Source organism: Nannobrachium achirus (genome assembly GCF_963921795.1).
Source record: "Nannobrachium achirus genome assembly, chromosome: 3".
Classification (NCBI taxonomy): Eukaryota; Metazoa; Chordata; class Actinopteri; order Myctophiformes; family Myctophidae; genus Nannobrachium; species Nannobrachium achirus.
In genome coordinates, this window is record NC_137812.1 from 15,100,320 (window position 1) to 15,116,112 (window position 15,793).

At 46.0% G+C, this 15,793-nt stretch overlaps 1 protein-coding gene across 1 annotated transcript in view; it reads left to right on the top strand.

Moving 5' to 3' along the window:
* The window catches only part of LOC308281304 (phospholipid-transporting ATPase ABCA1-like), a 66,715-nt gene extending 51,816 nt beyond the window's left edge, over window positions 1-14,899 (top strand). Inside the window, exons 23-49 of the mRNA XM_080721449.1 lie at window positions 64-299; window positions 442-520; window positions 931-1,133; window positions 1,445-1,496; window positions 1,616-1,735; window positions 1,856-2,004; window positions 2,373-2,497; window positions 2,640-2,738; window positions 3,333-3,522; window positions 3,940-4,034; window positions 4,480-4,512; window positions 4,626-4,731; window positions 5,151-5,225; window positions 5,395-5,564; window positions 6,225-6,402; window positions 6,915-7,030; window positions 7,172-7,316; window positions 7,443-7,566; window positions 8,188-8,317; window positions 8,914-9,097; window positions 9,944-10,050; window positions 10,261-10,402; window positions 10,630-10,764; window positions 11,017-11,120; window positions 11,317-11,409; window positions 12,018-12,261; window positions 12,981-14,899. Of these exons, the coding sequence (XP_080577575.1) occupies window positions 64-299; window positions 442-520; window positions 931-1,133; window positions 1,445-1,496; window positions 1,616-1,735; window positions 1,856-2,004; window positions 2,373-2,497; window positions 2,640-2,738; window positions 3,333-3,522; window positions 3,940-4,034; window positions 4,480-4,512; window positions 4,626-4,731; window positions 5,151-5,225; window positions 5,395-5,564; window positions 6,225-6,402; window positions 6,915-7,030; window positions 7,172-7,316; window positions 7,443-7,566; window positions 8,188-8,317; window positions 8,914-9,097; window positions 9,944-10,050; window positions 10,261-10,402; window positions 10,630-10,764; window positions 11,017-11,120; window positions 11,317-11,409; window positions 12,018-12,261; window positions 12,981-13,127 (3,581 nt within the window). The 3' untranslated portion in view covers window positions 13,128-14,899. The remainder of the gene's footprint in view (window positions 1-63; window positions 300-441; window positions 521-930; window positions 1,134-1,444; window positions 1,497-1,615; window positions 1,736-1,855; window positions 2,005-2,372; window positions 2,498-2,639; window positions 2,739-3,332; window positions 3,523-3,939; window positions 4,035-4,479; window positions 4,513-4,625; window positions 4,732-5,150; window positions 5,226-5,394; window positions 5,565-6,224; window positions 6,403-6,914; window positions 7,031-7,171; window positions 7,317-7,442; window positions 7,567-8,187; window positions 8,318-8,913; window positions 9,098-9,943; window positions 10,051-10,260; window positions 10,403-10,629; window positions 10,765-11,016; window positions 11,121-11,316; window positions 11,410-12,017; window positions 12,262-12,980) is intronic.
* The last annotated feature ends 894 nt before the right edge of the window (window positions 14,900-15,793 follow it).

Sequence of the window (15,793 nt, forward strand, 5' to 3'; positions counted from 1 at the left end):
TACCTTTAAGTACAGTAGTCGTAGTAGTACAGTAGTAAAATGTCCTTGGTTCACTGTCCTCAGGTCGTACCATCATCCTGTCCACGCACCACATGGACGAGGCGGACATCCTGGGCGACCGCATCGCCATCATCTCCCACGGCAAGCTGTGCTGCGTGGGCTCCTCGCTCTTCCTGAAGACCCAGCTGGGGACGGGCTACTACCTGACCCTGGTGAAGAGGGACTTCGACCTGTCGCTGCACTCCTGCCGCAACTCCGCCAGCACCGTGTCCTACAGCAAGAAGCTGCCGGGAGAGAAGGTGAGACGACTTAACACGCTCGCTCACTGCCCTTGACGCCATACAGAGTCTCCAGCTGTGTAAATGCTTCCCAAAGCGAGATGTTTTCCTCACGTTTCTAATAATCTACTTTATTTTAATTGTTGTTATTGTTTATTTTCAGGAGGACAGTCTCTCCGAGAGCAGCATCAGCTCTGATGCTGGTCTGGGCAGCGAACCGGAAAGTGAGACCACCACCATTGGTAAGACAAAATGTTTAATACCACTTTTAATTTTTCATACTATTATATTGGAGTTTTTTGCAAAATGACAATCACGTCAGAGTATAACAGACAACTATAAAGTATAAAACAAGAAAAGACAATAACAGATAATTTGAATATTCCAGACGATTCAAATAAAACATTGTTACACAGACTTACAAACAAAAACAAAACGACAAAAAACACTCTTGCCCTCATACTCTCCCCAGCACAAATCGTGCCCTCTCCCCTTATGCCCTCTGTCTCCTTAATCAACAGTATTGTTTTATATTGATCATAAAATATGAGAAATACAAACGTAACATCAACCCGATTTCCACAGTCACTTCTGATTGACAAGAAAGACATTGTGAAGATGCTGATGCTGATGTTCTGGGTTCTTTGTGCAGACGTGTCGCTCATCTCCAGCGTGATCTTCAAGCACGTGTCGGAGGCCCGCCTGGTGGAGGACCTGGGCCACGAGCTGACCTACGTGCTGCCCTACCAGTCGGCCAAGGACGGAGCCTTCGTGGAGCTCTTCCACGAGATCGACGACCGCCTCACCGACCTGGGGATATCCAGCTACGGCATCTCTGACACCACCCTGGAGGAGGTGCGATCACTGTTTTACTTTACTGTGCATCACATGGATCTCACGTTAGGGTCCAGGGACCACCTCAGGGTCCCTTGACAGGGTTCCAAATTGGTCTGTAACTCTGAGATTGTACAGATGGAACCAAATGGACTCATACGGGTCCATTTGGTTACATTTGTACACTCTCAGAGCCATGGGAGTTGGTTTTAGAAACCCTGTTGTGCATGCTACTCAAGCATTCCTGTGTTCTTCAGATAAAAAAGTGTTACACAGACTGCTTGTTTTCATCTGATCTGAATCCAATCTCTGATCTCTCTGTGTCTCTGCAGATCTTCCTGAAAGTTGCTGAGGACAGTGGTGTGGACGCGGCTGAGCTCTCAGGTGAGACTTACTGTCAACAGAAGATGTAGAATTATGATCTGTTCAAATAAGTGACACAAATTATGAAAGTGTAAGGACCTCAAACAACTAAATAACTCCTGCTTCCTTCCACCGTGCAGACGGCGTGGTTCCCACCAGGACCCGCCGGCGTCGCCATGCCTTCGGGGACCACCAGAGCTGCCTGAAGCCCTTCACCGAAGACGACTTCCCAGACTTCAACGACTCTGAAGTTGACCCAGGTACATTTTCACACACCATAGGCCCAGCGGTGCATGTTTCTAACATAGCAAAAAAAAAAAAAAAAACATCACACTGCGTGCTGTGAGCTGACGTTGTGGTGGTGTCTCTGTTCCGTGCAGAATCCCGTGAGACAGACTGGCTGGGCGGAGCAGACGGTAAAGGTTCCTACCAGGTCAAAGGATGGAGTTTGATCAGACAGCAGTTCGTGGCTCTCCTCTGGAAACGCTTCCTCTACGCTCGGCGCTCCAGGAAGGGCTTCTTTGCTCAGGTAAAAAAAAAAACACTGCTGATCTTTGTGATGCTGCACATTTCCATGTGGTGTCACAAAAATCCATATAAATTGGGGGGGGGAAATCGGTCGATCAAAATTTGTGAGAATAGATTAGCAACCGTGACCTTAAAATCAAATGTCAAATTGCTATTAAGAGTGCACTGCAGTTAAACGACAAGCCACTAGATGGCAGAACTTTACAACAACATTTTCCACACTGCAAAAAGCCACCAGGATTAGAATTGAGAATCAAATTGAATCGAATTATCTGAAAAAATTAAAATAAATACGAAATATTTAATTTGTGACTTGTGTGTTGTTGGAGCATATCCTAATAAGTATATATTTGTTTCTGTGTGATCCAGATCGTTCTTCCGGCTGTGTTCGTGTGCATCGCCCTGGTGTTCAGTCTGATCGTCCCTCCGTTTGGAAAGTACCCCGCCTTAGCCCTGCAGCCCGGCATGTACGAGCAGCAGTTCACCTTCATCAGGTGAGGAGGATCATCTGTCATGTTCATGATTCTCAGTTGCTATTCGCTGACTGAAATGTTTGAGAAGTCTGCCATAGATGAGTGCTATGTCTCTGAAATACACTCTTACCTCTAGATAACAATGTGTTTTTCCTTCCCCCAGTAATGACGCTCCGGAGGACAGTCACATCAGCAAGCTACATGGAGCTCTGACGGATAAACCAGGCTTTGGTACTCGCTGCATGGAGGGAGAGCCCTCAATGTGAGTCATCCAACTGGCAACACTAAGATTAACAACAACAAATAATCATTGAATATCGTTTTCAGGACATGGAAAATGTATCTGGATGTTTATAAAACCCACTACACGTTTAAACCATGTCCAGTTCCACTTAAAGGGGTACTGTCACCTAAAGGGGTTGAGGGGCAGATTACACTGTGACATGAGCTTCTCTGAAAACGTTCTGAAACAGTCTGAAGCTCATGTCACAGTGTAATCTGCCCCTCGCCCCCCAACAGCAGCTGACCAGTACAGTAAGTAGTCATACAGTCAGGCTATACAGACAATTAATTTGATTGGCTTATAATTGTGCATCCCCACAATTACATCATCAAAATATAGACGTGTTTTTAAAGATGATTCTTAAAGTGAGAGTAACCCTTTAGGTGACAGGCCCCCTTTAAAAGAAATTCAGGAAAAACTAATGCAGATCTACAAGCTCACAACATGTTGCATCGCGAATCGCGATACGTTGTGAGCTTGTAGATCGGCAATTTTTGCTACTTTTGTGTGACACTGTAGTAGTCTATGACAAAGTATGACATTAACTTACCCTTTCCCTCTTTCTCTCTCCAGCGGCCTTCCCTGCACGGCGGTAGAAGACGATTGGTCGGTTCCGCCCGTGCCTCAGAGCGTGCAGGACATGTTCACCAATGGGAACTGGAGCATGGAAAACCCCTCCCCCCTGTGTGAGTGCAGCTGTGACGGACGCAAGAAGATGTTACCCGAGTGTCCCGCGGGAGCCGGAGGCCTGCCGCCCCCACAGGTACGCTCCCACACACACACACACACGCAGGCACACACACACACACACGCACACACACGCACATGCACACACACACACACACACACGTGTAGCAAAGTAGCTCAGCCTGAAGTCGATATAAGCCTAATATATTTCCGGGACAAGGATGTATTCCCTCTTGCCCCTGTTTGGTCTCCCACACGGGTTGAAATCCCGGGTTCGATACCCAGATGTTTGGTTTCCCACATGGGAGAGACGCGGATTTGAATCTCCGGCCTCCGGAGATTCCGACACGCACGCACACGCATGCACCTACGTACGAATGTACAGTACATGCTATTAGATAGGCACTGCAGCTATGCACACAAAACATACATCATGTATTTTACTGCTTTACTCAAGTCCTCTTTGGGTGTGTGTGTGTGTGTCTATGTGTAGATGAATATCAGCGAGACAGTCACGCTCCAGAACCTGACGGGCAGAAACATCTCTGACTACCTGGTCAAAACCTACGCTCAGATCATCGGAAAGAGGTACGTTACCCTGCCCTGACTGCCAGCACCACAACGTGTCGCATCACAACTTAGAGAATAATCCATGGTTGCACCCTGGTTGCATTTGAAAGGTTAAAACTTTTTTTTGGAGCGGTGAAAGCGCTCCCAATGAACAGGTATATCCGTGGGTATGTGGGTGGCTGGGTGGCTGGCTGGCTGGGTGGGTGGCTGGCTGGCCGTGTCCGTAGCCTGGGCAATACCTTGAGTGGCCACACACAACACACTAGTTAAAGGAGGGGCGCTGTTTTGTGCAGGCCAGGCACACTCACCACTCACTCACAGGCACAGTTTACACTCACTCACTCACTCACATAGGGTACAGCTGCTCAAATTCACCGCTCCACTTCGAACCGAGGTTTGATTTTTTATAAACTCGTCCATTAACTCGTTTTAAAATGACATTATCGATCCTCTCCCCTCACAGTCTGAAGAACAAGATTTGGGTCAACGAGTTCAGGTACGTTTTGAGTCAATATCTGTAGGAGTAGTTTCTTGTTCATTTTGCTTCGTATTATGTCTGCCTGTACCCGTCCGCTCCACTGATATTAAAATGAGCATCCCTTCATGCAGATACGGTGGCTTCTCATTGGGCGCCAGGAGGTCGCAGTTCCTCCCCCACGGCGACGATGTGGACGACGCCATCATTCAGCTGAGGAGACGCTTCCGCCTGGAGAGAGTACGTCACAGACGCTTTCATTCTGTAGACGATAACGATGTTGTCCACTACGTTTAACATCCTGTTTGTAACCGTTGCTCTGGGAAACCAGGGCAAGTAGTAGTAGTGGTAATAGTAAATGTGCTAGAGGTGTAAACCAGCTGACAGGATGGAACTACAGTATCTGGATTATGGATTGATTGATTGAATACTTATTAGCAGTTTGTAAGAAAAGTACAGTTAAATACAAGGTCGGCTGAAAGGACTTTAAACCCAAGAAAGCCTAGCAAGCCTTTGTACTCAGTTCATCGAAACATTTAATGAAAGACAAAACTATCTGGAACTATCTGGATTATATGCTTTATATCCTGAAGTTCACATATTTTTTGACAATTTTAAATTAAGCCTCCCTTCCTCTCTCTCTCTCTCTCTCCCTGCAGGGAACAGCGGCCGACCGCTTCTTCCGCAGTCTTTCCAGTTTCATCCAGGGGTTGGACACTAAGAACAACGTCAAGGTAAGAGTGCACACACAGGCACAGGCACAGGCACACGCACACGCACACACACACACACACACACACACACACACACACACACACACACACACACAGGTCAGTGGTCCCACAACAAGCAGTGTGAACCCGGGTTGCCTCATTGCGTTGCGTCTCTCCTCTGCCCCCTCAGATCTGGTTCAACAACAAGGGCTGGCACAGCATCGGCTCCTTCCTGAACGTCATGAACAACGGCATCCTGAGGGCCAGCCTGCCCACGGGCAAGGACCCCAGCAAGTTTGGCATCACGGCCTACAACCACCCGCTCAACCTCACCAAGGAGCAGCTGTCCCAGGTGGCACTGTGAGTATACGGAGACCAGGAGGAGGGCTTAGCATCATGGGCTGGGGGTCTTCTTATGTCAAATCCTCGGTTGTTCATTCTGAGACAGTACAACATCAAACCAAATAGACCCGTAAAGGGTACACGTGGTAGTGGGGTGTGATGGGGCTCTGCTGTTGGTGGAGATGCACCGAGCCACTCCCTTCACCACCAACAGCAGAGCCCCAATCACACCCCACTACCACAGTACATTTACAAGTGGATGAATTAACAAGGATGATTACAAAGTGTCCTGTATCCAGAACTGTAAAAACTGAGTAAAAATCTCAAAACAAGGTACTCTTTGCTACTGTACAATTGGATGACAATGTTAAGTTAATTGACAAAAAAAAGTACCCGTTCACATGGCAGAACATTTTTTATTTTTGCTATGCTTTGTGCCTTATTTATTTATTTATTCTCCCAAAAGCAACACACTATTTAAAACAGTTCATACCCCTGATCTGAACTCAGATGTACACAGAAAATGTCTGAGTGTTAAAGTAACTCTGAAAGTGTAAACCCAGACTCAGTTTTTTTTGCTACTTTGATGTCTCATCTCAGAGTTTCTCTGGATGTCCACACATCCTTGCTACATTTCCTCACATTCCTCCATCTCTCTCTCCCTCCTCTCCCGTCCAGTATGACCACGTCGGTGGACGTGCTGGTGTCCATCTGCGTGATCTTCGCCATGTCCTTCGTCCCGGCCAGCTTCGTGGTCTTCCTCATCCAGGAGCGCGTCAACAAGGCCAAGCACATGCAGTTCATCAGCGGAGTGCAGCCCATCCTCTACTGGCTGGCCACCTTCGTCTGGGACATGGTGAGACTATTCAACATGATCAGTTCAGTACAGCCCAGGCCTGGGCCTCTGGCACAGTGGTCCAGGCTGTCCTGGGCTGATAATCTGTAGTGACAGTGCATCACAGGTTCGAGTCCCGATCCCGACAACCTTTGTTTTGCGCAATACCCCCCCATCTCTCTCTCCCATTTCCTGTCAACCTACTGTATACCTATCAATAAAGGCATAAAAAGCTGCCTTAAAAAATAAGTAAAGTACAGTTCAATACAAGGTCTGCTAAGAGGATTTTAAACCCAAGAAACCCAAGAAAGGGTCCTTTGTACTCAAATCACTGAAACATTTAATGACAGACACAATACTTTAATATAGCTGTAAGAGTGTACAAATGGAACCAAATACAGGTCCATTTGGTTCTGGTTGTACGCTCTTTTACAGATCTGTAGTACGGGTTCATTCGTGCCCCCTCAAGGAACCCTGAGTGTACCTGAGAATTGAGACTGATGTTTTTTTCTTCTTCTCGCTCCTCTCCTCAGTGTAACTACATCGTTCCAGCCACCCTGGTCATCATCATCTTCGTGTGTTTCCAACAAGAGGCCTACGTCTCCTCTACCAACCTGCCAGTGCTGGCCCTGCTGCTCCTGCTCTACGGGTGGGTCTCACACACACACACGCACGCACGCACGCACGCACACACACACACACACACACACACACACACACACACACACACACACACGCTAGCATGCCTGATGGCACCCTGATGTTATTATTTATGTTGTGTCTCGTCCAGGTGGTCCATCACTCCTCTGATGTACCCAGCCTCGTTCTTCTTCAAGATCCCCAGCACCGCCTACGTGGTTCTGACCAGCGTCAACATCCTCATCGGCATCAACGGCAGCGTGTCCACCTTCGTTCTGGAGCTGTTCGGAAGCAACGTAATTATTTTAGTAGCTTTGCTACGAGAAATGAGCAGCATTTCAGGTTTTACGTAGTAATGAATCAGCGGAATGTTAGCTGACCTTCCCTGTGTGTGTGTGTGTGTGTGTGTGTGTGTGTTCCAGGAGGTGGGAGGTCTCAACGACATCCTGAAGAACGTGTTCCTCATCTTCCCTCACTTCTGTCTGGGCAGAGGGCTGATCGACATGGTGAAGAACCAGGCCATGGCCGACGCTCTGGAGAGGTTTGGTAAGAAGAACAACATCAAATTACTTAATACTTACTCGCTCACATTCATAACAGCTGACACTGCAATGCCCTGTTGACCATTGGTTCACTTCCGGGGAAATGCGAGGCGTTGGTATTCTGGGGGGTGGCGGCCTGAGGTTTGGGAACCCTTGATCATTGCTGTTTAAAACGAGATTTTTTTTTCCTTTTTTTGCTTATTTGGTAATTGACAGACAGACAGACAGACTGACTGACTGACAGACAGACAGACAGACAGACCTAGATCGGTCACTCGATTACAGTTTACAGTTTAGGCATTTAGCAGACGCTTTTAATCCAAAGCGACTTACAATAAGCAGATACAAAACATCACAAGATAATATGTCAGTACCTCAACAGCAATATAACAAGTGCAAATGGATATCTATCTAGAAAAAAAAACACAATATAATCAAAGTTCTAAAAAAAAAACTAAAGACAAATGCTAACTATCTTCATGTATGGCCATTGATTTTCTGTAGTGCTAAGGGTTTAGGTGGATTGATCTAGGTCTTTGTGTAAAGATATAAACAAGAGGAAATTGTCATGTCTTTGTCATGATTTGATTGTGTTTTAAATGTCTTTTTCGTGGTGCTCCTCCAGGCGAGAACCGCTTCCGCTCTCCTCTGGCGTGGGACATGGTGGGGAAGAACCTGTTCGCCATGGCGGTGGAGGGAGTGGTCTTCTTCACCATCACCGTCCTCATCCAATACCGCTTCTGCATCAAGAACAGGTAGGCGGGACTCTTACACTTCTCAGTCCATCCTCAGAAATGGTTTCATTTATTTACAACCACGCCAGTGGCTGCAAATCACTCGCCCATCTTTTAACATCTGTACACACAACATAGCAACAACATACCAGTTGACATATTCAGCCAGTTAGCATTTATCTTTAACCCATGAACCCTAGCGTCCCTTTTCTTGGGCTAACATTCGATGAAAGTAGCAGATCTACAAGCTCGACAACAATGAGCCACAACATATCACAATGTGACGCGTTGTGAGCTTGTAGATTGACTATTTTTGTGTAGAGCAAAAACAACTAAATATAGGGTTTAAGCAGTTAAGCGCATTAATCGTCTTATTGGGATTTTGGTCATGTCATTCATTGGCAGAAATTAGAAGAAAGAAAACATGCCAAGGCCTTTATTCTTTATATTGGTTTGTATGGCAATGTTGCACAGACACTGTCACAGACACAGTCTAAGACACAGACACCAATTCAGACACCGTCGTACGACAGTGCCAGGCTTACATCACGTCATATCTCTCACCTGTTTTACCTGGAGGGTTGACCTTGCCTTGTGTCTGTCCCCGGTGTCCCCAGGTCGTCCAGCAGCCACCTGAAGCCCATCGGGGAGGAGGACGAGGACGTGGCCAGGGAGAGACAGAGGATCCTGAGCGGAGGAAGCCAGTCCGACATCCTGGAGCTCCGCGAGCTCACCAAGGTCTACAAGCGCAAGCAGAAGCCCGCCGTGGACCGCCTGTGTGTGGGCATTCCCAGAGGAGAGGTGAGACACATCAGAAACTACATCTCTTATCAAAGCAATGGTCCTTTATTAACAATTTTGCTGCCATTTTAAACATAGCTCTAGTAAGCAGCTGCCAAATTGTCCTTACCTTTTAACGTGGGCACGCGCACGCATCGTGCACAATCTGTGCGCGACTCATCTAGTAGACTGTAGACTCGGTGACAAGCTTTCGAATAAAAAAAACCCCATTGAAATAGACATATCCGTTGCCACGCTGTATTCCTGCTTATCCGCCAGTGTTTACATGAAAAAGCATTGAAAAAAGCCAACTGTGCGCTATGGTAACAAGTGGACACGTTCGCGCACAAAACACACGATATGTGCGGGGATCATAATCCAGGTGTGTAGAGACTGGATCAAAGTTTCCAAACGCAAAAATCCGATTGAAAAACGAGTGTTCCATCGCCGAGTAGCTTTCTCCTCTGTTACACTGTAAACCAACGGAGGCGGGACTATGGCCCAGGCTCAGACCGGATACGGAAAGCTAGATCCGGTCCAGACCGGAAATGACCGGATACAGTTAGGGGGGCGGGCCTAAAGAGCCAGAATCAGCGAAAATTTGCGATAATACTTTTAATCCTTTCATAATGATTAAAGCTAATTAAACTTCCGGGTTCGACGGGCATGGCACCGCGGTACAGCGGGAAATCTACGGTTTCTACGGGCATCGCCCAGAATGAGTTAATCCATCTGCATGGTAGAGTATGTTAATACAATATAACTAGCACATGTGCGTGGTTGGAGGTGGTCTCATAAGGTCATCATTACATTACTAAAATGAGTGTTGACTTGTTCCTGAAAACCTGTGTATGGTCTGTCTTGCAGTGCTTTGGTTTGCTGGGGGTGAACGGAGCAGGAAAGACCAGCACCTTCAAGATGCTGACCGGAGATAACCTGGTCACCAGCGGAGAAGCTTACCTGAACGGCAAGAGGTACGAGAAGTCATCAATATGTCATATCTATCTGATCGACCAAATGTCAGAGTCAGAAGGACTTTTTAGGATCACTCAAATGTCTTAATCCAATCTTGCACTCAGCGAGTCACTCTGAGAATGAAACCAGAAGAACGTTGTCAGAAAAGTGTGTCAGTGCTATGTCATAGTGTTTTCTAGAGAACTTACCTCTCTCTTTCTCTCTCATAGTGTGACTAAGGAGATAGACGAGGTGCACCAGAACATGGGCTACTGTCCCCAGTTTGACGCCATCAATGACCTGCTGACCGGCAGAGAACATCTGGAGTTCTACGCCATCCTGAGAGGAGTGCCAGAGAAAGAAGTCTGCGAGGTCAGTCAACAGCACACACACACACTCTCTCTCACACACACACACACACACACACACACACACACACACACACACACACACACACACACACACACACACACACACACACACACACACACACACACACACACACACACATGCACGAACGCAGGCACCCATGCAGAAAAGAAGTAAGAAACCCACCATTATTCCGCCACTAACAGCGTTGTTCTTCTCCTCTCCACTAGGTGGCAGACTGGGGCATACGTAAGCTGGGCCTGGTGAAGTATGTGGACAAGGCTGCTGGCAGCTACAGCGGAGGCAACATGAGGAAACTGTCCACGGCCATGGCTCTGATAGGAGGCCCGCCTGTAGTCTTCCTGGTCAGTAAAATGCTCTCTCTCACTCCTTTATTTAGGCTACATCAAGCTTGTACGTCTGATATTAGATTGTTCACTAGGGTTCATGTGGTTAATCCGACCTTGCACCCAGGGAGTATCTCTGGATAAGAGAGTCTGCTAAATGTGGAAAATCGGAAGAACATAGACTAAGAGTAAAACTAAGTTTACGCCTCACTGTATGGTCATGTGAAAGTCTCTGTAACCTGTCTTCTGTGCCGTATTGTGCATCGACAGGACGAGCCAACGACAGGAATGGACCCCAAGGCGCGCCGTGCCCTGTGGAACGCCATCCTCAGCATCATCAAAGAGGGACGATCTGTGGTGCTCACCTCTCACAGGTTAGCAGAATCACTTGTTTGTTTAGTATAGAAAACCAGGGAACGATTGTGTGTACATATGGGCTACTAGAGATACTTACTGTATGTCTCCGTAGGGCACTTGTGGCCACAGCAATGTTTGCGTTATGTACCAGTATGTTAATACATGTAACCTACAGTATGTTAACATATGGGTGTTAATACATGTAACCTACAGTATGGAGGAGTGTGAGGCCTTGTGTACCAGGATGGCCATCATGGTGAACGGAAGGTTCCGCTGTCTGGGCTCCGTCCAGCACCTCAAGAACAGGTGAGAGAAAGAGATACTAATGCACTCTGTCTCTGGCACAGCTACAATGCTGCATGTCAGTTAGTAGCGTGCGTGCGTGTGTGCGTGACTTAAAGCAGTAGTAGCTTGCCCAAAAAAAAGGCCTTTCTTTTTCCTACCATGTACTTTATTTCTCTTTGTATGACATTCCATTACTGTGAATGAAGAATCCCCACCAAAAATACAACCAAACACTTGACACGTTAATTTAAGTAAAATAGAGGCCTTATTTATCCATTGTTATATATCTGTTTATAAATTCTCCACAACAAGCAGATCGTGAATATATTCAAAATCCCACCTAGTGTGAAGTGAGCGGTGCTATTTATGAGTTAATTTCATTAAGCATCCCACAAAGCTTGACCAATGTGACCCTGGGTGTACAGCAAACTTTGAGCACTTTGTGCCAGGGTGTAAGCCACGCTTCAGAGCCCGGGACAAAGCCAGATGTTGGAGCTTAGCTCCTTCCAGGAGCACCGCTCAAAAACACAAATGTCCATCATTAGAGAGTATTCCTCCTGTCTCCCTGAACTGAACCATGAGTCCAGTCAGTGATCTCAACCTCTTCCCTCTCTCTCTAAACCCCCCAGGTTCGGGGACGGCTACACCATCATCCTGCGGGTGGCGGGCCCCGACCCAGACCTGCGCCCCGTCATGGGCTTCATCGAGCGCGAGCTGCCGGGCAGCACGCTGAAGGAGAAGCACCGCAACATGCTGCAGTACCAGCTGCCCTCCTCGCTCACCTCGCTGGCTCGCATATTCTCTCTGCTCTCCTCCAACAAGGACGCTCTCTCTATTGAGGATTACTCTGTGTCCCAGACCACCCTAGACCAAGTAAGAAGACCTCCCTGCTATGCTGTTTGTTGTTTGTTGTTTAGCTCGTTAAGGCCTGAGGCAGATTCTACAAATTCCTTCCGAATCCTTTTCTGGAAAAAAGGTTGCTGTATATCAGTGGCTTTTCAAACTTTTTCACCCAGAATTATGCTGTATGTATTTGGCCAAGGACGCCGCATCTCAAAATACCTTGTGCGAGGGATGACATTTTTTATATCGTCTCTGTCGGGGTGGAAACCTCATGTCCAAAACTGTTACTTTTCAGGATTCAAATTCAAAAGTATCAGTCCAAGCTCAAAGCACCAAGCCTCACGCCGCGTTTGTAGATACTATTGATGCTTTTGCGTGATGCTGTAGCATGGCAAAAGTCCTATTTGACAAATAGGACTTTAATTTACGAAAAAAGTTAAAATATGGGCCCAAAGCACCTAGCAGCTTCACCCCACGTTTGTAGATACTTTTGATGCTTTTGTGTGATGCTGTAGCATGATCAAGTAGGACTTTAATTTTCGGTAAAAAAAGTTAAAATATGGAGATAAGAGGTTTTTGTCCGACAACGACAATATAACATATTTGAAGCAAGAGTAACTTCTCATCTGTCCATCATCTCCCCTTGTAAACAAACGGCCGATAGCGTTCGATGATATTCATTCCAGTGTTTGCATGATGGTTGTTTTTGTTCACACATGGTCTAACTGTCATCCGTCTTCCCGCTACAGGTGTTTGTCAACTTCGCCAAGGACCAAAGTGACGAGGACCACCTTAGAGACCTCCACCTGAACGCCAAGAGAGACGCCGTGGTGGTCGACGCCTCCAAACTCAACTCCTTCCTCTCAGACAACACGGCACGGGAGAGCTCCGTGTGATTCTACAAGCCACCACTAGGGGGAGGAGACAACCTCCCACAACAACCCCACCACCACATCAACCTCCACCACGACCACCAAGCAGAAACAAGGACCACTTAACGGATGGAGGACATGTTCTTTTTCTTTGTTCTTTTTTAGTCCTTTTTAATGATCATTTCTCAGTGGACCTGCGGATAAGCACAGCCTCTTGAACAACAAGATGAGTTGGGACTTGCAGGGCGTTCGTTCAGACAAAGACACTGAAATGATGAAAAAAGAAAATCAATGCAAATCAATGCAAAACTACTATGTGAGAGAACTGTTAAGCTACTATAGATGCGAGGGAGGTGGGGGGTATTGGGCGTGGAGGCAGAAGACTGGCGCTTCTCCTCCACGGACGGACGGACGGGTTGAGCGACCAAATCGAACCGACTTGAAGCAGAATCGGTCCCCCTTTCAGGGGAAGGCTTATTCACTCACTGGACGAGGAGGCTGGGACCCCCAAAAGTTTGATGGTTTGAAACCCCGTCCGTCGTTATATATACAGTATATGAGCGATCAAATCAAGGTTGTGCAACGCTCGCTGGTCTGAGCGTTGAAGAGGTTGAGAAGTGTTCGGGGAAGCGGAGTTGGCGGCACTCAGCGGAAATGTCTATGTGCTATTCTGATGTTAGTAAAACGTAAAAAAAGATACGCAAAATGTACCAATCGTTCACACTGCCAACGGCTACAGGAGGAGGGATTATCGTTTTATATATTCAGGGTCCATCTCTCTTCGTTACCATGTGCAGTTGTTTTATAACGACAATGATTGATAAGAGGCTGATCTCACTTTAAAACAAATATAATTTCAGGCAAACTGTTTCTAATTTGAACCATTTAGCTTCATTTATTTTTCTTTCTTTCTTTTTTTATAAGACAATATGCGTCTAATAGGCCAATTTGTGTTGGATTATTTGATATTGATTAAGGTAGATAACATTTTCTTTCTTGTTATTTGCTGGGGATTTTTTGTTAACGTCCAGCACAGTGCCTATACGTTTTTTGCGGTGTAACTGTACCATGGTCGAGAGAGAATTCACAGCACTCCAACAACAACAACAACAACTCCACTAACCATCGACAACAACAATGTACATAGGCTACCGAGGAATGTATGCGACAGACAAGCAACATCGACTGTCCAACGATGACATGAAAGTTTGGGTCAAAGCAATGGACTGCAAATGGCGAGCGACGAAACCTAGAACAACAAAAGATTGCTCCAGTAGGCGTGTAGAGATGTGATGTAAAGTGACTGATAGATTCTTTGTTGATTGGTCTTCGGAAGTACCCTGGAAATATATATATATATATTGCATGCTCTCCAATGGGCCACGCACACACGTATGACTCGTCAGATGGGCTTATTGAGGACCTGAAAACGGACTTGAATCATACTCCGTTTGGTAAGGCCTTAGATCCCATCTATGGAGAGGACTTTTTCTTCATTTCTTTTTTTAAATATCCAGTGAGCCCTGCTAGCTGTGGTTGGCTAGCATCCACTCTGTGTATGGGATGTAGAGACCAAGAAAAAAGAAGAAAAATAAAAGAAAAAGAAGAAAAATACAGTACTTGTGAAGTACCGGTGCCAAATGGAGGTGAATGTGTATTTTTGATCGACCAGCATAATTCTTAGAGGACACAAAGATTCGTACCGTCGAAGTTGCGTGCTTTTCATTTTTTATTTCATTTTTTTAAACAAAACAGTCAGCTACAATTTTCCATTTTGATTGCCTGTTTTCCCTACATACAAAGAAAAGAAAAAAAAGACGTAGGTGTACAATCTGTGCTCCCTTCTTAATTCACTTTGTCTCGTCTTTGTATCTTTTGGTGCAGTTGCCAACTTCAGTATCTTTGTGAAATAATGTCTAACACGTATTAGCCAACGTCACAACGTCGGAGACATGATTACAGATAAGTGTCCCAGACTTTCACGACCATTTAACATCTTCCATTTTTTAAGGAGGTTTGACTTTCCTTTTTTTGTAAACGAGACACAGCTAAGCCAGTGAGACGGTCCTTCTTGTCTGTCACAATATAGGGACCACGTCAGTCGAGAGCACTTCCGAGTGCTTCTAAATCCAACACGCCTGCCATTGTCGTTCAACGTTCTGGGTCGATGGCGGGTGCTCAACTTTATTATCTCTCTTGTGAAGGGTTTCTATTTAAATTATTTGAGCACTTTATGACCAGAGTCCTTCATCCAAACTCACCCAGGACGGTGCAGGGCTCTGGTTATTGGCACGTCAAAACATGAGACTATTGTTAAAGAAACCTTTTTGCACTGGAACATGGCGGACAAGAAAGAGACTATACTATACCACTATCATGTTCAACGCCAACTTGTTCCAAGGGAAGTGCAACAACAACAAAAAAAGGAGTTATAGTGGAAAAACAAGAGTGACAAAGAAAAAAGATCAAGAGCAAAGTGTAATACCATGATGGTGATTTCCTCTTTTCATGCTAAATATTATTTGTTTACATTTTGAAGTATTAAACAGTGGCTGTTTCGAGTCTGTTACTTGTTGTGTACAGTTACTATTTACATGAATAAATAAATTGATACGTTTTGAAAATAACACTGGTGTCATCTGTTTCTCGACTGCTGATGTAATGAATTTTACTCTGCCGAAGTAGCCAAG